This window comes from Ursus maritimus, unplaced genomic scaffold (assembly GCF_017311325.1).
Source record: "Ursus maritimus isolate PB19 unplaced genomic scaffold, ASM1731132v1 scaffold_18, whole genome shotgun sequence".
NCBI lineage: Eukaryota > Metazoa > Chordata > Mammalia > Carnivora > Ursidae > Ursus > Ursus maritimus.
Window position 1 is genome coordinate 34,914,847 of NW_024424230.1, and position 22,896 is coordinate 34,937,742.

Here is a 22,896-nt window from a genome sequence, read left to right on the forward strand (position 1 = left end):
CTTGTTTAGAAATACCAATAAGTCTTATAAGCATCTTTTTGATACATAGATCTTTTTCACACATAACATCAAAAAAGATATTGACTACAAAGGACCTCACAGCCAGATTCTTACCAGATACCTCCAAGATAGAGATAAGCCAGTCTTGGAATTTAGATACATAGGGTTTTCCCACTAACATTTTAAAAAGTCAAGGCCATGTTTTCACACACACACACAAAAAACCCACAAAAAAAAAAACCCTATGCTTTTTATTTATTTTATTTTTTTTTTATTAATGATTTTTTATTATATTATGTTAGTCACCATACAGTACATCCCCGGTTTTCGATGTAAGGCTCGATGATTCATTAGTTGTGTATAACACCCAGTGCACCATGCAATATGTGCCCTCCTTACTACCCATCACCGGTCTATCCCATTCCCCCACCCCCCTCCCCTCTGTAGCCCTCAGTTTGTTTCTCATAGTCCATAGTCTCTCATGTTTCATTCCCCCTTCTGATTACCCCCCCTTTCTTTATCCCTTTCTTCCCCTACGGATCATTCTAGTTATGTTCCATAGATGAGAGAAATCATATGATAGTTGTCTTTCTCTGCTTGACTTATTTCACTAAGCATTATCTCCTCCAGTGCCGTCCATGTTGTAGCAAATGTTGAGAACTCATTCTTTCTGATTGCTGAGTAATATTCCATTGTATATATGGACCACAACTTCTTAATCCAGTCATCTGTTGCAGGGCATCTCCGCTCCTTCCACGATTTAGCTATTGTGGACATTGCTGCTATGAACATTGGGGTGCATATGGCCCTTCTCTTCACTACGTCTGTATCTTTGGGGTAAACACCCAGTAGTGCAATGGCTGGATCATAGGGGAGCTCAATTTTTAACTTTTTAAGGGACCTCCACACGGTTTTCCAGAGTGGCTGCACCAACCTGCATTCCCACCAACAATGTAGGAGGGATCCCCTTTCTCCACATCCTCTCCAACAATTGTTGTTTCTTGCCTTGTCTATTTTTGCCATTCTAACTGGCGTAAGGTGGTATCTCAGTGTGGTTTTGATTTGAATTTCCTTGATGGCTAATGATTTTGAACATTTTTTCATGTGTCTGTTAGCCATTTGTATGTCTTCATTGGAAAAGTGTCTGTTCATATCTTCTGCCCATTTTTTGATTTGTTTATTTGTTTCTCGTGTATTGAGTTTGAGAAGTTCTTTGTAGATCTTGGATACCAGTCCTTTATCTGTAGTGTCATTTGCAAATATATTCTCCCATTCCGTGGGCTGCCTCTTAGTTTTTCTGACTGTTTCCTTGGATGTGCAGAAACTTTTAATCTTGATGAAGTCCCATAAATTCATTTTATCTTTTGTTTCTTTTGCCTTTGGGGCCCCTATGCTTTTTAAAAGGTGCCTGTGAAAAAAAGCCTATGCTTTTTTACCTCAAAGGCACCATTTAAAAGAAGCTACAGTTATCACTTTACCTTTATATTGCATGTCACCTTGTAACTGAAAAACACGCTATTTATTTTGTATATTCTGCTAAGAGCTATTGACCATGGTTTTGAAATATGCTTGTTAATGATCAGTCTCAGGTGCTAAGCACTCTCATTGACTTCTCCCCTAAGATAATGTTAATAGATCTGCAAAATATCTGAAATTCTTAAGTATACTATACTTAAATAGGTCATAGGACTACATAAGGTTTTCTAACCTTATGCATTTGACTTGACCTTAATAACAACTGAAACAATTTTCAATTTTTATACCTAATTTTTAAAAGCCTTAAAGGAAAACAACTTTTAAAATATCAGCCTCCTAATAATCCCCTATTAATACCTTCCCCCCATTGATACTTCAAAAATTATTCTCTAGTTATTCAAGTCTATTAGTTAAAAAAAAAAACAAAAAACACGTACCAGGCAAGGTAGGCAGAACACACAATAAACAGTATCTGTGCTGTTTTATATGACATGATTTGGAAAGCAAAGTATACAAATTTAAAACAGTGTGTCTACTTATGAACAAGGAAATATATCTAATTATCCTTTATTCAAAGAGAAAATTTTTTCTCTTCTGAAATGAAAGTTGAGCTTTCACCTCCTCTTTTTCTTCTTCATTTTCCATTTTCCTTCTTCTTCCTGAACAAATGAGTCCTAAAACCTTGATATGGGGCACAATCAGAATCAGACTGAGATCAGGAGGGCAAATGTACAAGGTTTGCCCAGTAGGATGTCAGTGGCCAAGCAGGTTGAGAAGGGCATCAACACATGGCAGGTAGTCCAGCATAGGTATCACAGCGTCAGTGAAATGAGAAGAACATCCATGTGGAAGAGTTGCCTAGCATGGGTATAAGAGCCTAAGCATTTGAGATAGGTATCCTTGTAAGGGGGTAGGAGTGACCCAACATGGAGATTCAGAGCCCAAGGATGGTAAAGGTGAGGCAGGGTCTATGCAGTGGTTGGGAGTAGGTGCTAATATAGAAGAGCCCACAAAGAGTGATGAGAACACACACAAATGGTTAACCTCCAGCAGTTTATCAGGGCCCAAGGAAGATGAGGAAGACATATACTCATCATACCAGAGCTCAGGCAGAATGAGAAAGATTATTCTCAAGAAGGGCCAGGCTGATAAAATATCAGAGCTTGAGGGTGAGTGAGGAAGGTATCAACACAAGGGAAAGGACCAACATGGAGGTCAGAGCCAGAGAAGGATAAGGAGAATACAACTGCAAAGGGGGAGCCTGGTGTGGGTGTCAAAGCCTAAGCAGATGAAACATATATTCAAGTAGTGGGGGCAGCCCAACATACAGAGAACAGAGTGGAGTGAGAAGGGCATTCAAACAGAGTATGGCCTAGACTGGTGTGCTGAAATATAAGCATGGAGAAGAGGGCATCCACGGGAAGGGGACTGGTGAACAAGAATGGGGAGTCAGAGCTCAAGCAGGATCAAGAAGGTTTCTGTGCAGTAGGAGTAACAGCAGAGAGGGAGGATTAGTTATATACAAGGGACTAAACAAAAAAGTAAACATATTAAAGATAACATAAACCAGATTTCTCTTTCAGCTAGGAGAGTTATAACATTTTTATCAAGCACTCACAAACATTTATGAATATCAACCACACCTTGGGTAGTGAAATAAACCTCAAAAAAAATTTAAAAATGTGCTCTGGCCAGAATAGAAACACTAGAAATCAATAATACAAAGACAAGAGAAAAATCTAAACACTTGGAAATTATAAAATATAGTTCTAAATAAGCCATGGGTCAAAAAGGAAGTTTCAATGGAAATTTTAAAAATACATACATACTGAATGCAAATGAAAATAAAACAAATCAAAATACATACAATGCACTGAAAGCAGTAATGAGAAGGAAGATTATAGTACTACGTGCTGACAGTAAAAGAGAAATGCTCTTTAAGTTCCTACTTTAAGAAACTAGAAAAAGAACAAAATAAATGATAAATAAAGTATCATCTTGTTATTCTATTTTTGTTTTGGTGAGTCCTGGACTAGAATAAAATAAATGTCCATGAGTACATCATCATCATCATCATCATTATTGATAAAAATAAATAACAAAATGAATACTGAAATAAGTAAATACAGGAAACATAAAGTAACTATTAGAATATCACAGTAATAGTTGTTGCAGTGAACTCCCTTTGATGAGTGCTTATAACAGTGGGTAAAAGTTTCAGGAAAAAAAAAAAAAACCCAGTGGATTTCAATAACCCCCATGGACCTCCACCAATTTATTACAGAGAACAATGCAACTTTTCAGGGGAGAAACCTAGTACACTCTACATCAACTATGTTATCATAGTTGAAACCACCAGTAACAGCACATCGACGTCATACATCCCCTGATATAATATCACAATGCAATATAATCATGAGAAAAGATGAAAAAAAACCCCGAAATACTACAAAATATCTGACCAGTATTCTTCAAAAGTGACAGGTCATGGAAAGCAAAGAAAAACTAACACACTGCCACAAATGGGAGGAGACTAAGGAAACTGAATATAAAACGTGATACTGGAACAGAAAAAAAATTAGTAGGAAAGCTGAGGAAATCTGAATAAACAGTAGTTAATTAATACTATTGTACCAATATTAATTTTTGATCAAAACAATTATTCAAGTTATTCAAGATATTAACTTCAGCGAGCTAGGTGAATGGTATCAGAACCCATCACAGCTTTTTTTAAAGAGTTTTACTGAATATAAGTTACATATAACGAGGTTAACCCATTTAGAGTGCACAATTCAATGGCTTTTCATATATTTTCAGAGTTATGCAACTATCACCATAATGTAATTTTAGGACACTTTCATCCTTCCCAAAAGAAACCTTGTATTCATTAGCAGTCACTTCCCATTTCTCGTTCCTCCAATACTGTACTATTTCAGCAACTTTTCTGTAAGCCTAAAATTATTTCAAAATACAAAAAAGTAATGACCATATTACACTGAATTAAAATTTAAATATATAAACTAAACACATAAAAACATATGTATAAATATATACAAAATTATGACACACTACAAATGGCACATAATCAAGAGAGGAAAGTGAAGTTAAAGCTATGGAGTTCTAAAGTTCTTGAATTATTTAGAATAGAGCTAAAATTATCAATTAATATTAGACGGTGATTAGCCAAGAATGCATATTATAAATCCCCAGGGTGACCACAGGTTCATTTAAACAGGAAAATGAGGGGTGCCTGGGTGGCTCAGTCAGATGAGCATCTGCCTTTGGCTTGGGTCATGATCTCAGGGTCCTGGGATTGAGCCCCATTGGGAGGCTCCCTGCTCAGTGGGCAGTCTGCTCTACCTCTCCCTCTGCCCCCCCCCCCCCAATGCTCACTGTCTCTCTCTGGAATAAATAAAATCTTTAAAAAAATTAAATAATTTTAAAAAAACAGGAAAATGAGTACATTGAACACAACTAGTAACCACAGCATCAAATAAATAGGGCAAAAATTGACAAAACTAAGAAGTGAAATGCGTAAGTTTCCAATCATGGTGTGACCTCCTTTTACCTTAATAACCACTTTTAAAGGCCCCACCTTCAAATACAGTCACATTCTGAGGAACTGGGGGTTAGCATTTTTATATGAATTTGGTGGGATCACAATTTCACCCACAAGCACATAATGCATAAAGATGTAATTGGTAAAAATAACAACTTAAAGACTGGGAACATAGCTGTACAGAGACAGAATTTTTATACACAATTGAAGTTAATTTGTTATGAATTAAATTAAACCATTATAAATTTAGGGTGTTAACTGTATTCCCCAGGGTAACCATTAAGAAAATAACTAAAAATTTTACAAAAAAAAAGAAACAAGGATCCAATCAAAATGGTGCACACACACACACACACAAAATCAAACAAAAAAAAGATAGCACTACTAGAGTATCTAGAAAACTAAAAAAAAAAAAAGCCTTTTTCATGTATGTGTTTTATATATATATAAAACATACATACATACATAACAGCAAAATGGTACTGTGTGATAAGAAATTAGTTTATGTATATGGGTTATGTTCACCAATGAAAGACAGAGATTAGGAAAATGGATTTTTTTTAAAAGCCCACATTCTAATATATGTTGCTTGTTAGAGACTCAATTTGAATTAAAAGACACAAAGATTGAAAGCTAAAATATGGAAAAAGGTATTTCATGCAAATATCAATAAAATAGTAACCAAAAGAGAGCTGGTTGGCTATACTAATATCAGACAAAACAGATTTCAAAACAAAAATGATATAAGACAAAGAGATGTCATGTACTGATAAAAGGGTCAATTCCCCAAGAATATATTAAAATTATAAAAATAAACCCACCAAACAACAGAGTCCCCAAATACATGAAGAAAGCACTGACACAAGTGAAGAGAAATATAGTTCAATAATAGTTGGAGACTTCAATAACCAACTATCAATAACAAATAGAACATCTAGATGTAAGATCATTAATTAAAAGAAGGGAGGACTTGAACAACACTATAAGTCAACTAGACTTAAAAGACATATATAGAATGCTCCACCAAACAACAGCTGAATCACATTCTTCTCAAGCGCACATGGAATATTCTCCAGGATAAATCATACAAGCTCACAAAACAACTCTCAATATATTTACAGAGACTGAAAGCATGCAAAGTATTTTTTCCACTGCAATGTGCTTAAGCTCAAAATCATTAAGGGAAAGAAAAGTGGAAAATTCATAAATACATGGAAACCAAACAACACACTCTTAAACAAATGAATCAAAAAAAAAAATCAAGGAGAATTAGAAAGTGCTTTAAGATGAATGAAAATGAAAACACAATATATCAAAATCTATGGGGTACAACAAAAGCAGTACTCATAAGGATATTTATGGCATAAATGCCTACATTAAAAAACAAGAGAGATTTCAAGTCAGTAACTTTACACCTTAAGGACTAGAAACTAAAACCCAAACCTTGCAAAAGGAAGAAAAGAATAAAGAGCAAAGATAAATGAAATAGACAATAGAAAGAAAATAGAGAATCTATAAAACCAAAAGTTGGTTCTTTGAAAAGATCAACAAAATTTAAAAATCTTTAGCTTAGACTGATAAATGAAAGATGATGTAAATAAAATCAGAAACGAAAGTAGTGACATTACTACTAACTATACACAAATAAAAAGAATTGTAAGAGAATAGTACAAAGAATTGTATGTCTTAGACATTGGATAACCTATATGAAATAAACATTCCTAAAAACACAAAAATTACCAATGCTGACTCAAGAACAAATGGAAAAAGCTAAATAAATCTCCTTACGTGTTATAGATCTAAACAGTAATCAAAAACTGCCCTACAAAGACAATCTAAGAACCAGATAACTTCATGGATGAATTCTACCAAATGTTTATTTTTCTACCAAATATTTAAAGAAAAATTCAACGCCAATCCTTCTCAAACTCTTTCAAAAAACATAAGAAAAGGGAATACTCCCCAAATCATCCGATGAGGCCAGTAATACCTGATATCTAAGCCAAAGCAACTGAAAAAAATAAAGCTATAGACCAAGATCCCTCATGAATATAGATTCAAAAATCCTCAAAAAATGCCAACAAACTAAATCCAAAAATGTATTAAAAGGGATTATGAAATATGACCATTGGTATTTATCCTAAAAATACAAGGATGGTTTAACATAAGAAAATCAATCAACACACATTTAACAAACAAACCAACAAAAATATGTGATCATATCAACTGACACAGAAAAAGCTTTTGAAAAAATCCCCAACACTCAAACTAGGAATAAAAGGAAACTTCCTTAACATGGTAAAGGGAATTTATGAAAAACTCACAGTTGACATCTTATCTCATTGATAAAAAACTGAGAGCTTTCCTACTAAGCTCAGGAACAAGACAAGGACGCCTGCTTCTACCGCTCCATTCAACGACATGCTGGAACTTCAAGCCAGGGGAAAAAGAAATAAGAGGCATCCAAACTGGAAAAGTAGAACCATCTTTGCAGATGACATGATACTATACATAGAAAATCCTTGGAGAATCCACAAAAAAACTATTAGAGCTGATAAACAAATGTAACAAAGTTTCAGGGTACAAGATTTACAAAAATCTTCTGTATTTCTACCGGCAACGAACAATGTGAAAAGAATATTAAGAAAACATTCTATTTACAAGAACATCAAAAAGAAAATTTTTGGAAATAAATTTAACCAAAAAAGTGAAAGACTTGTACATTGAAAAGTTGCAAAAATAAATTAAAGAAGACCTAAATACTAAAAGACATTTCATGTTCGTGGACCGGAACACTTAATATTGTTAATATGGCAATATTCTCCAAAGTGATCTATAGATTTAATGTAATCCTATCAAAATCCCAACTGCTTTTTTTTTCCAGAGGCAGAAAAGCTGATCTTAGAATTCATATGGAATTGCAAGGGCCCTGAACAGCTCAAACAATCTTCAAAAGGAAAAACAAAGTTGGAGGTCTTGTATTTCATGCTTACTACAAAGATACACTAATCAAAACAGTGTGGTATTAGCATTAGAACATACAGATCAATGAAAAAGTACTGAGAGTCCAGAAATAAACCCAAATACTTCTGGTTAATCAATTTTTGACAATGGTGCCAAGACCATTAAATGGGAAAAAACAGTCTCTTCAACAAATAGTGCTGGGACAAATGGATTTCCACATGCAAAAAAAAAAAAAAAAAAAGGAGTTGAACCACTACCCTCATCACATACAAAAATTAAATAAAAATGGATCAAAGACCCAAATATAAGATCTAAAACCATAAAGCTCAAAGAAGAAAACATAGGGTTAAATCTTCATGATCTTTGATATTGCAGTAGTTTCTTAGATATGACACCAAAAGCACAATTAACAAAAGAAAAATAGAGAATTTAGACTTCATCAATAGTAAAATCTTTTGTGCTTCAAAGGACACAATCAAGAAAGTGAAAAACCACCCACGCAATGGGAGACATTATTAGCAAATCATATATATGTTAATGGTATATAGTATCTAGAATATCTAAAGAACTAATACAACAACGAAAAGACAACCCAATTAAAAAATGGGCAAGGACTTGAATAGACATTTCCCCAAAAAAGATTTACAAATGGCCATTAAACACATGAAAAGATGCTTAATATCATTAGCCACTACGGAAATATAAACAAAACCACAAATAAAATAACAAGGATGGCTATCACCAAAAAAAATGCATTATCATTATTATTGGTGAGAATGTGGAGACAACTGAAATCCTCATATGTTGGTGGTGGGAATGTGAAGTAGTTCAGCTATTGTGAAAAACAGTTTGGCAATTCCTTAAAAAGCTCAACATAGAATTACCATAAGATCTCACAATTTTGCTATAGGGTTAATATCCAAAATAACTGAAGCAGGTGTTCAGACAAAAACTTGCACATGATCATTCAAATCAGCACTAGTTACAATCGCTAAAAGGTGGAAACTCAAATGTCCATCAACGAATGAATGGATAAAGAAAACGTGGTGTTATCCATATAATAAGGTATTTTTCGGCCAACCTTGAAAATATTACTAAGTGAAAGAAGGCAGATAGAAGAGGCCATGTACTATATGATTATTAATTTTTAATTAATAATTAAGCAACTGAAACATTAAATTAAACAATTAAGTGAAATACTGAGAGTCAGCAAATGGATACAGACCAAAACAGATTAGCTGTTGTCAGGGGTTGAGAGTAAAGGGAGAATGGGGAGAAACTGCTTAATGAGTACAGTTTCCTTTGGGTTGAAAATGTTCTGGAACTAGGTGGTTATGCAACATTGTGAATATAGTGTCATTAGTGTTCAGTTTTATGTTAGAGGTACTTTATTGCATTATGGTATAACACACAATGATTCCACTTCCATGAGGTACTAGAAAAGTAAAATTCACAGATGGAGAAAGGAGAATGGTGATTATCAGGGACTGATGGAGAGGGAATGGAGAGTTTTAATGGGCAATGAGTTTTAGGTTTGCAAGATGAAAAGAATTCTGGAGACTGGATGAACAGCAAGGGGAACGTATGTTAACACTACTGACCTGTACACTTAAAAAATGGTTAAGATGATAAGTTATATGTTTATATGTATTTTACCATAATTTTAAAAATAAACTAAAAAATGCACAAAGATACTTCATGAATACCAGAAGTATCTCTCATGAAACAAAATTCCTTAACAAAAATATTAGCAAATCAAATTCAGCAACATATTAAGAACAAAAACCACCATATCCAAGTGGGGTTAAGCTAGGAGTGCAAGGTAAATCAACATTCAAAAACCAATCAATATAATTTACTACATTAACAGAGAAAAAAAGAAACAAATCATATTATTAGTATAATAAAGAAAAACCATTTGACGAAGTTCTACTCCTATTTAAGATTTAAGAAAAACAACTCTCAGCAAACTAGGAACAAAAATAAATTTCCTCGACCTGATAAAGAACATTTACAAACAACCTACATCTCACATTGTACTCGATGGTGAAATACTTAATTTCAGGAACAAGAAGGCAAAGACATCCACTTTCATTCAAATTGTAGCAGAGGTCCTAGCCAATGCAAAAGGGCAAGAAAAAGAAACAAAGTGCAAATTGGAAAGGAAAAAATAAAATTGTTATTTGTAGATGACATGATCATTACTGTATATTGAAAATCCAGAGTATTCTGCCAAAAAAACCCTATTGTAACAAGTGAATTTAAGAAGTTTGAGGACGTCGAGCCAATATTTTTAAAAGTTCTGTTTTATCATATGAAAATTGAAATAAAATTTTAAAAATGTATAATAAAAATTTTATATCACGCCATTTACAATAGAAGCAAAAACATAAAATACTTAAGGATAACATATGTGCATACTTTATAACCTGTACCATGAAAACTACAATTCACTACAGAAAAAAAATTTAAGATAATCTAAATAAATGGAGAAATATGACATCACCAATTGAAAGACTCAATAATATGAAGATGTCAATTTTCCTCAAGTTGATCTACAAATTCAATACATCCCAAACAAAATTCCAAGAGGCAACTTTCTTTTAAAAATTAACAAGCTAATTCTAAAACTTATAGTGAAATGCAAAGGACCTCAAAAAGCCAAAACAGTTTTCAGAAGGAGCAAAGCTGTAAGATTTACCTGGTTTTAAGACTTACTGTAAAATTACAGTGATCAAGTGAGTTTGGTATTGGCCTAGGACAACACAAAGATCAATGGAATGGAAAGAAAATCCCAGGGAAAGACCATGCATGGTTTTTGACAAGGAGGCAGAAGTAATTCTGCAGAAAGGGTAGTCTTTTCTAACAAAGGAAAAAATCTTTGCTACCTTGGGATAGGCAATATTTTTTAGATAGAACACTAAAGACATGAACCACAAAAGAAAAAGTGATGAAGTGAAGTTGATCAAAATAACGAATTTTGCTTCACAAAAGAAAACATTAAGATAGTGCTCACTTTTGTTCTAGTTCTTTGAAAAATGTCATTGGTATTTTGATCGGGATAGCAGTGAAAGTGTAGATTGCTCTGGGTAGCGTGGACATTTTAACTATGTTAATTCTTCCGATCCATGAGCATGGAATATTTTTCCATCTTTTTCTGTCTTCTTCAATGTCTTTCAAGAGTGATTTATAGTTTCTAGAATATAGATCCTTTATGTCTCTGGTTAAGTTAATTCCAAGGAAACGTATGGTTTTTGGTGCTATTGTAAATGGGATGGATTCCCTAATGTCTCTTTCTTCGGTCTCATTATTCGTGTATAGAAATGTAACTGATTTCTGAGCATTGATTTTTCCCTGCATATTCTAAGACCACAATGCTTTGAAATTCGAATTCAAACACACGGAAAAATTTGGAAGAAACTCAAACACTTGGAGACTAAGAACCATCCTGCTCAGGAATGATTCGATAAACCAGGAAATCAAAAATCAATTTAAACAATTTATGGAGACCAACGAGAATGAAAACACAACGGTCCAAAACCTATGGGATACTGCAAAGGCAGTCCTAAGGGGGAAATACATAGCCATCCAAGCCTCACTCAAAAGAATAGAAAAATCTAAAATGCAGTTTTTATATTCTCACCTCAAGAAGCTGGAACAGCAACAGAGGGACAGACCTAATCCACGCACAAGGAAGCAGTTGACCAAGATTAGAGCAGAAATCAATGAATTAGAAACCAGGAGTACAGTAGAGCAGATCAACAGAACTAGAAGCTGGTTCTTTGAGAGAATCAATAAAATTGACAGACCACTGGCAAGACTTATCCAAAAGAAAAGAGAAAGGACCCAGATTATTAAAATTATGAATGAAAAAGGAGAGGTCACGACGAACACCATTGAAATTGGAAGGATTATTAGAAATTTTTATCAACAGCTATATGCCAATAAACTAAGCAATCTGGAAGAGATGGAATCCTTCCTGGAAACCTATAAACTACCAAGACTGAAACAGGAAGAAATTGATTTTTTAAACAGGCCAATTAATTATGAAGAGATTGAGTCAGTGATAAACAACCTTCCAAATAACAAAACTCCAGGCCCAGATGGTTTTCCTGGGGAATTCTACCAAACATTCAAAGAAGAAATAATACCTATTCTCCTAAAGCTATTTCAAAAAATAGAAATAGAAGGAAAGCTACCAAACTCATTCTATGAGGCCAATATTACCTTGATCCCAAAACCAGGCAAAGACCCCATCAAAAAGGAGAATTACAAACCGATTTCCCTAGTGAATATAGATCCAAAATCCTCAACAAGATCCTGGCTAATAGGATCCAACAGTATATTAAAAGGATTATCCATTATGACCAAGTGGGATTCATCCCTGGGATGCAAGGGTGGTTCAACATTCACAAATCTATCAGTGTCTTAGATTTTATCCAGAAGGAAAAATTCAAAAATCATATGATTCTCTCAATAGATGCAGAAAAAGCATTTGACAAAATACAGCATCCTTTCCTGATTAAAACCCTTCAGAGTGTAGGAATAGAAGGTACATTTCTCAATCTCATAAAAGCCATCTATGAAAAGCCTACTGCAAATATTATTCTCAATGGGGAAAAGCTGGAAGCCTTTCCCTTAAGATCAGGAACTCGACAAGGATGCCCACTCTCGCCACTATTATTCAACATAGTACTAGAAGTCCTTGCAACAGCAATCAGACAACAAAAAGGGATCAAAGGTATTCAAATCGGCAAAGAAGAAGTCAAAATGTCTCTCTTCGCAGATGACATGATACTCTATATGGAAAACCCAAAAGAAGCCACTCCCAAACTATTAGAAGTTATAGAGCAATTCAGTAACGTGGCGGGATACAAAATCAATGCTCAGAAATCAGTTGCATTTCTATACACGAATAACGAGACCGAAGAAAGAGAAATTAGGGAATCCATCCCATTTACAATAGCACCAAAAACCATACGTTACCTTGGAATTAACTTAACCAGAGACGTAAAGGACCTATATTCTAGAAACTATAAATCACTCTTGAAAGACATTGAGGAAGACATAAAAAGATGGAAAGATATTCCATGCTCATGGATTGGAAGAATTAACATAGTTAAAATGTCCATGCTACCCAGAGCAATCTACACTTTCAATGCTATCCCGATCAAAATACCAAGGACATTTTTCAAAGAACTGGAACAAACAGTCCTTAAATTTGTATGGAAACAGAAAAGGCCCCGAATCTCCAAGGAACTGTTGAAAAGGAAAAACAAAGCTGGGGGCATCACAATGCCGGATTTCGAGCTGTACTACAAAGCTGTGATCACAAAGACAGCATGGTACTGGCACAAAAACAGACACATAGACCAATGGAACAGAATAGAGAGCCCAGAAATGGACCCTCGGCTCTTTGGGCAACTAATATTTGATAAAGCAGGAAAAAACATCCGGTGGGAAAAAGACAGTCTCTTCAATAAATGGTGCTGGGAAAATTGGACAGCTACATGCAAAAGAATGAAACTTGACCACTATCTCACACCATACACAAAAATAAACTCCAAATGGATGAAAGACCTCGATGTGAGACAGGAATCCATCAAAATTCTAGAGGAGAACATAGGCAGCAACCTCTACGACATCGGCCAAAGCAACCTTTTTCATGACACATCCCCAAAGGCAAGAGAAACAAAAGATAAAATGAATTTATGGGACTTCATCAAGATTAAAAGTTTCTGCACATCCAAGGAAACAGTCAGAAAAACTAAGAGGCAGCCCACGGAATGGGAGAAGATATTTGCAAATGACACTACAGATAAAGGACTGGTATCCAAGATCTACAAAGAACTTCTCAAACTCAATACACGAGAAACAAATAAACAAATCAAAAAATGGGCAGAAGATATGAACAGACACTTTTCCAATGAAGACATACAAATGGCTAACAGACACATGAAAAAATGTTCAAAATCATTAGCCATCAAGGAAATTCAAATCAAAACCACACTGAGATACCACCTTACGCCAGTTAGAATGGCAAAAATAGACAAGGCAAGAAACAACAATTGTTGGAGAGGATGTGGAGAAAGGGGATCCCTCCTACATTGTTGGTGGGAATGCAAGTTGGTACAGCTACTCTGGAAAACAGTGTGGAGGTCCCTTAAAAAGTTAAAAATTGAGGAGGGCTTCAGAGGGGAGGGGGGTGGGGGAATGGGATAGACTGGTGATGGGTAGTTAAGGAGGGCACGTATTGCATGGTGCACTGGGTGTTATACGCAACTAACGAATCATCGAACTTTACATCAGAAACCAGGGATGTACTGTATGGTGACTAACATAATACAATAAAAAAAACATTAAAATTAAAAAAATTAAAAAATTAAATAGAGACCCCTCAAAAAAAGAAAAGTTAAAATTAAAAAAATTAAAAAATTAAATAGAGACCCCTCAAAAAAAGAAAAGATAGTGCTCACTTTGGCAGCACATATACTAAAATTGGAACGATGGAGAAGATTAGCATGGCCCCTGCGCAAGAATGACATGCAAATTCATGAAGCGTTCCATAATTTTTTGGGGGCTGTGAGTTCAAGCCCTATGTTGGGTGTAGAGATAACTTAAAAATAAAAATCTTAAAAAAAAAAGAAAGAAAAGAAAACATTAAGATAATTTGAAAGCAAGGTTGGGGGGAAGAAACATACATATATGACAACCTGCATCCAAAGTATATAAAGAACACCTCAATATCAAGAAGAGAAAGGGATGGGTCGAAAAAAAAAAAAAAACAGGCAAAAGTTTTAACAGGTACTTAAAAGAAGAATGGTCAATGATCCCATTAATCTTAGGAAAACACAAATTAATTTCACAAGGAGATATCACTATACTCATTAGAATGGCCAAAATTTAAAGAAATGACAATACCAAGAGTTAGTGAACATGCTGAATGATGGCATTCTCATCAGTTGCTAGTGGGAGTGTGAAATAACACAACCACTTTAGGAAACAGTTTGGCAGTTTCTTATAAAGTTAAATACACACTTAACATAGAACTGAGTAATTCTATACCTAACGTATTTGCAGAAGAAAGATTAAAACATCATATCCACACAAACACTTGTGCATGTATATTATAGAAGTTTTATTCATAAAAGGCAAAAACTCGAACAACCCAAAGGTCTATTTAACAGGTGAATAAACAAACTAAAGTACACATAATGGAATACAGATCAACAATAAAAAATGAACTACTACTCCACATAACAAATTGGAAAAAAAACTCAAAAACATTACTCCCTGAATTAAGCCAAATACAAAAGGCCAAATATTCTATGATTCCACTTATGTGAAGGATCTAGAATAGTCAAATTCACAGAGACCCAGAGAATAGTGGTTACCAAGGACGTGGGGGGAGGGGAGAGTGAGGAAGTATTTTTAATGGATACAGAGTTTCAATGATGAAAAAGTTCTGGAAATGTATTGTGGAGGTGATTGCACAACAACATGAATGTACTTAATACCACTGAACTGTACACTTAAAAAAGGTTAAGATGATATATTTTATGTTATGTATATTTTTACCACACACACAAAATCATTTTGCTGAGGGAAAAAAGCCAGACAGAAGAGGGTACATACTATATGGCCATTTACATGGCATATCAGAACATGTAAAACTAAGCAAAAATGACAGAAATCACATGAATGGCTCTTCGGGATGGAGAAGAAAAAAAGGAACTGACTATAAAATATCTCAAAGAACTTTTAAAGTGACCTTACATTTGCCTAAACTCACTGAAATATACACTTAAAATGCATACATATTTTTAAAAATGCATACATACTACTATATGTAAATTGTACTTCCATATATTTTCAAATAAACAAATAAGCTTGAGGAGAGAATGAAATGCAACAGAGTAGAAAATAAAACTACAGACTCTAGGAATGAGGTTGTGTTATGGTGTACAAAGAAGGTAGCTGGAAGGAAATATGTGGTCTGAGGAGTATTTGTCAAGATGAAAGAGAAATGACTGTATTTAATGCCAATAGGAAAGCAGTTATCTGAAACCAGGGTTAAAATCCAGAGGTAAAAGAACATAAAGGCTAGGAATGTTTAGTTGCCAGTGTTTGAGGCATATGGAATTTTGTTCCATATTTCCCCACTTCAATAAAAATGAGTCTTCTTAAAAAAAAAAAGTGAAGAAAATGGTTTGGCAAGTATAAGCAGAAAAAAGTAGATTGAAATATCTAACAGAAGAAACCTAGCAAACTCGAGGAAAGAAGAACACATTATTCCCATACATCTGTATATTAATTGTAAATACAGTAATAATGGAGTTTCTAGCAATATTAACGAATCTATACTAATAGTAACCTTGTAGTAACACCCGGAATCTCTACCAAGAAACCAGCATTTTGCTAGAAAGCAGAAGGTTGCTGAAACCAAAACAATATGCTCTAATATTTCAGGTATTCTCCAAGCCTTGCAACTGAAATAAAATGGATCACTTAGGACAATAATGGCAACTCAGGACCATTAATAGATGAATTCAAACTAATGGTAATAGCTTTTCAAAGCCATCAAGCATATGTAAGGATATCCCCACCATCTATGTGGTAAAAAGCCTTGTAAGAAGATCATCTGCAAGTATGGAGAGCAACAAATGTTTTCCCAATACAAAAACATTATTGGAAGGGAATGAAAACTCTACTTCAGAGACTAGAACAGCCAAAGAATTCTAGTGAAAGAAATTACTGCTTCTCCCAGGTGGCATATCAAATTCAGACTAAGGCATATACTTGGAAATAGTCATACCCTATATCCTAGCCTCCAAAACATCATTGTAGTCATCTTTATAACTGCAATTCTATGATTTAGTAAGGTAATTTTTTAACATCAGTCTTTTATAAAAGCCTCTACAAACATTATTTTAAGGCCTCGACATGAAATACATTTTGAAACACTTCATATAGCTATTTTTAATTAAAACTAAAGAAAGAAGGAAAAGACCTACTACTTCCAAACATGCAATTCAATGAAAAAAACGAGTACTATTTTAATCAACTTTAAGGTATGACTTTTCATTAAATTTGACTTTTACAATTTATATTAATACATTCCTCTATAGACATCTTCATTTGTCAAGTATTTTAAGACCCCAAAACTGGATGTGTATATTTACAAAAAAATTACTCCAAGAGGTATGTTTCATGCACATCATTAATAAACTGGAATAGTACAACCGAATAGCTATGAACTATTATTCCCAAAATTCAAAATCCCTTATTTTGAATCACGAAAGCATCAGGAGTTAGCAAAACGACAACAGATATTCTTGCGACAGACTACAATAAAATGCTCACTTCTGTTCGGACCTACAACAAAACCAAAGGTAATTACTATGACACTGACTACGACACATCAACCTACATCAACAGCAGAGCTAAGCTTCTGCATTTTCCCTTTCGACAGAGGACTGCTGCAAATACATGTACCAAATAATTTGGGAAATTAAATAAACAAAAAAATGTAAATTAGAAAGTGGTTTGCTCTGGTCTTTCCTTTTTACTTTTTTTCTACTTTTCTTTTTTGGGGCCACAGAATACTTTTTTCTAAAAATCTCTGCTTCCATAAGATCAATGATACAATGACATCAAAACACAGTAATTTCTATTTTCAAAAACAGTTGTTTCTCTTACATTATAAATACATTTCATATCAGATTTTATCTCACCTGGCCAGTTCTTTAATTAAATTTGCAATTCGTCTTTTGTCTTCGAGACATAAATCCTTCAACGATGCACTCTTTATTCCTCCCCTGCAGAAATTCTAATACAAAACAGAAAAATGTTTTGGTTAACTTTTGCTAAAAACAATTTTTAAGACTTTTTGAGACATCTCTTAAAATTAGCAGAGGAGGTAAAATTTCTCAGACATCTTTTCTCTGGTGTTACAATTTTTTTTTTAAAGATTTTGTTTATTTATTTGAGAGTGAGAGACAGAGATAGCGAGATAGAACATGAGCGGGAGGACAGGGAGAAGGAGACTCCTGTTGAGCAGGGAGCCCGATGTAGGGCTCCATCCCAGGACCCTGGGATCATGACCTGAGCCAACGGCAGACGCTTAATGACTGAGCCACCCAGGTGCCCTGGCAGTACACTCTTTACCTGTTTCATTCAAACCTACTATGAATTCAAAACAGGCTAAGGAACTGCCTGTCCAGCAGGGGACATCAAAAAATTTACATAGAGAAGACCACAAAAGGCAGAAATGTCCCTGCTTAAATATTAGGGATTATTAAGGAAACAACGTTCCCTTGGTGAATGTCACAAAACAAACACCTAATGGAAGATACTGAGAACTTTTCCTACAGTACAGCCTGCAGGCTGCTTAAAAGTACACTGAAGTTGACAGCAGAGGCCCCAGTTTCTAGGTTTTCAATATATCCTCAAGTTCATTCGGGGGTACTACACCAAAGAGTAATAATAACAGCTAACACACATCTCATGCTTACTGCATGTCAGGAACATTATAAGTACTTTACACTTAACTAATCCAGCTCATTTGTGTAACAGTGCTATGAATTAAGTATTATTTCTATTTATGGTGAGGGGACATCTTGCCTCAGATTACAGCAGTTAAAGTAGCAGAACCAGGACTCAAGCATATATCCAGAGTATGTGCTCTCAATCACTGAACTATCCTCTCTTGTGTCATAAAAAGTTCTCCCAGTACTTGCACTTCATTAAGAGGGGTCTTTAAAGCAATGAAACTCAGTGAGTCACAGGGAAACTAGAGGTAACATGTAAACCAAAAGAACCCTAGGCATTTGTACAAACCACAAAGTAGGTTAGTCCAATTTCTTCAGGTAGCCAAGGACAATCCAAGACCTCTAAAATGAGTCTTCGAAATACTGATAGCCACAGATGGGGGAGAAAAAGGAGATGGGAAAAAGAAGATGATAAGAAAATAAAATGAGTTTGGTTCTGGATATGGTCAACTTAAAAAGCTAGGAAGATAGTCACATGGAAATGTTTAGGCAGGAAGTTGGAAATATGGGTCTGGCTCTCAAGTCAGAGAAAAACATAAAGATTTAAACTTTAGCCATACGGTATTATGGATGATATTTAGATTTTTATTATTTTCTTTATACTTTTCTATGTTTTAGATTTTTCCTTAACATTAAAAAATACTAGTTTTTAAAAATCATCTATGAATCCAAGATAATAAATTAAAATTGGTATCTGAAAGGACAAAAAAAGAATCAGAAAGATATAATATTGTGGGAGAAAACATGTTTCAAGAAGAGTATGGGTTTAACAGTGCTAAGGCTCAAAAAAGCTACACAGAACGTGTAAAGAAGTCACTCAATTTGGCAATGGGAAAAGTTGCTGAAAACACATGAGAAGATATCTTAGTGGTACAGTGAGTAAAAGAACAAACAAGAGAAACCCTTGCACATGGGCAAGAATTTCAGCAGCATTGTGTATAACAGAACTCCTTGAAAATACGTTTGTCAATTAGAGAATAAACTAGCATATTTAGACAATGGAATTCTGTAGGTACTGGTTGTTATGTTACTTATTGACTTTCATCTTCAAACCCACCCTTTTGTGCCCTCCTTTGCGGTGCTGGGCCTCAGACTCTAGAAACCTCACATCTCCTTTGCCAGATGGCTCTCTGTTAAAACCTGCCAATAGGAAGAACTAGAGGGAGACAAGAGGTTGCTGGAAAAGAAGACAAGACACAGTCCTTGCAATTTACATCTCATTTCCACTAGTGTCACCGCTGCCAGAGTGTGCCCTGACAAGGACAGAAGATTCCAGTTTGCAATTTTCCCAGCCCTGGCAGAACCAGCCTTTAGCATGTCTCCTTGGGGACAGCAATATCAGTTAGGTTTGTTCCCCATCATGAGAAGTCCACGTTCCAGCTCTAAAGGGCCCCTCCCTCAAGCTTCTAAGTTTTAATAAATTCAACTTGCTCTGGCTATTCTCCTAGCCCTAGAGATGGGAGTTGTTTCTTGCAGTTACTACCTACATGATATCTTGGTGTTCTCTGTTTATCTTTCCAGTTCTCCAGCACCAATTTAACAAGTCTTTATATTAAATATTCTCAGTAAAAAAAGTGACTAAACTCTGGCTGAAATATAAGTGAAAAGAAATGACATACAGTGGGGCGCCTAGGTGGCTCAGTTGGTTAAGCACCCGACTCTTGGTTTGGGTTCAGGTCATGAGATCGAGCCCCACATTAGGCTCCATGCTCAGTGGGGAGTCTGCTTGAAGATTCTCTCCCTCTGCTCCTCCCCCAACTCTTTCTCTCTCTCTCTCTCTCAAATAAATAAATAAATAAATAAAATGACATACAGCTATATACAACGTAAGTATACCTCATGAACATAACGTCGAAAAAAGCAAATGATGCAATACACATAGTATGAGCTTATTTATGTAAAGTTCCAAATATATATAACACTGAACATTGTTTAAAGAACAATTATGTATTTAGACTATATTGGACAAGGGTTGGTAAACTACGGCTGCAAGCCAAATCTGGCTCACTGCCTATTTTCGTAAATAAGGGTTTATTAAAACATAGCCATGTACATTCATTCACATGTTGACATATATATGGCTCTTCATACTACAGTGGCAGAGCTGAGTAATTGAGACAGAGGCCACATGGCTCACAAATTAAATATTTACTATCTGGCCCTTTACAGAGAAAGTTTGTTGACCCCTAACAGTTGAAAAAAAAAAAAAAAGAATGATAAACACAAAATTCAGGATGGTTTTACCAAAGCAGATGACAGAATAAGGGAAGGATATACCTCTACAGCCACTTGGTTTACAATGGCATCATTCCAATTCAAAGGGGAGAAGAATGGTCATCTCAATAAATAGTGTAGACCTACAGAACTAACTTAACACTATACCCATACTAATTCCTGATGAATGATGGATTTCACGGTGAGAAGTAAAACAATGTGGCTTCTAAAAGAAAGAGAGAGAGAACCTGCTGCAAAGAGTGTAGTTGGCTAACAGCCTCACCTAACTACTGCCATACCTTCAGATGCACTGCGGTGTTCACACCAGTGCCAGTGACTGGAAACAGCAGAGGTGCTAGAACTGAGCCATTTCTGCTTGACATGGCATCCTTCAAGAACAGGATTTGCTCTGGGATTCCCCATTAGCCTGACAGACACCACCTCTGACTGCAAGGCAGTACGAAAGTGTGAGATTTTTCCTAGTCAATTTTTCTTCTTTCTTTGTTCTCTCACAAATGTCAGACCTGCAATAAAATCCTAAGGCTCTCCTTGCCTATTCCTGTTCACTTTACTCTCTATCCTGTGTCAGCTTTTCCTCCACTAACTCTCTTCCATTTTTACTTTCATCGTAGTACCTACTTCCCAGAACACTTGAACTGACATAATTGACTTTCATCTTCAAACTGATAAAAACACTTATATAAACCCATTTTTGAAAACCTTAGTGAATTAAGGACATAGCTATTGAACATCAATGGCTACAAAGATCACATACAGAAAAACTACAAGACATTATTTCTCTGAAGAGGAACACACACAGCATCTACCTAGTTTTGAGAAAAAAATACATACGTGCACACATATACACACCCCACACACATCATTTTTAGTTTTGCAACAAAATAAATACACACATACACAGCCCCTACATTCCACTTCTGGGCAAAAAGGAGTAATAGGAACCATGCTTACCTGGAAGCCTAAAACAACCAAAAAGCCTGACAAAATAAATGAAAAGCAGTTTTCAAACACTGGACAACAGGCAGCACAGGAAAGAGATCACTGAAAGAGGGGAACCAAATAAGGTGAGCCATGCAGTTATCCTAGCTAAACTGCCTCTGGAGTTTTCAGGGTGCAATGTGGGGAAACCCAGATGGAGCCCAGCAATCTCAAGTTGAGGATAGAGCTGGGAGTCCAGGAAAGCCAAAGTGTCTAGAATTTGCAGGGCAGAGTCATGGAGAGGATAGAACTGCACGGAAAGAGAGCTCCAGGGATCTGTATAGGGTTCTCTGCATATCACCCACTGAGTACTGATTAGCATTTTTCTATGAGGAAACCCACGAAAAGCTAAGGAAAGAATAAATGAGAATGTGAGAATAATTTCTGTAGTTAATACAGTGCCAGCAATAGTCCATGCTCCCACCAGCCAGAGTGGAAAATCCCATAATTCAAGGGGCATCAGGAAGAGTACTCAGGTCACTGCCTACAGTGGGCAAAATAGCCCTATATTAAAAGCTGCTCTGAAGTCACCTTTACAAGGGCCGGGGTGGCTCAGTTGGTTAAGCGACTGCCTTGGGCTCAGGTCATGATTCTGGATCCTCAGGATCAAGTCCCACATAAGGCTCCCTGCTCAGCAGGGAGTCTGCTTCTCCCTCTGACACTCCCCCCTCTCATGCTCTCTCTCTCTCAAATAAATAAAAATCTTAAAAAAAAAAAAAAAAGCTTAAACCCAAGATTCAAAAAGATCAACTACTCCCAAATAACTCAACTTAGTCCCAGAAAAAAACCTCAAGATTAATTATTAAAACACAACATATCCAGAACTCAAAAAAAAAGGTATGATTCATACTGTCTGGGGGCATCCAATAAAAAACAACCAGGCAGGTAAAGAAGCACAAAAATACAATACATAAATAGAAAAATTACTCAATTGAAATCTCTCCATAAATAACTCAGATGATAGAATTATAAACAAGAACATTAAAATAGTTATATTCCATATGTTCAAGAAAGTAGAAGACCCAGCATTTTAAGTAGAGACATGAAATATATAAATAAAAACAAAAGACCCAAACTGAACTTCTAGAGATAAAAACACTTATATAAAAAATACACTGAATGAGACTAGTGACA

General features: G+C 35.3%; 1 protein-coding gene and 1 non-coding gene across 7 annotated transcripts in view; one reads left to right on the forward strand and one right to left on the reverse strand.

The window, feature by feature from the left end:
• Window positions 1-22,896, reverse strand: part of KIAA1328 (KIAA1328 ortholog) — a 355,285-nt gene that overhangs the window by 320,508 nt on the left and 11,881 nt on the right. For all 6 annotated transcript variants that reach the window (XM_040632581.1, XM_040632580.1, XM_040632583.1 and 3 more), the window contains one exon: window positions 17,734-17,828. In XM_040632581.1, coding sequence (XP_040488515.1) covers window positions 17,734-17,828 — 95 coding nt within the window. The remainder of the gene's footprint in view (window positions 1-17,733; window positions 17,829-22,896) is intronic.
• On the forward strand, window positions 14,468-14,572 carry LOC121103286. Its single transcript, XR_005835444.1, has one exon. It is a non-coding gene; the product is annotated as a U6 spliceosomal RNA (small nuclear RNA).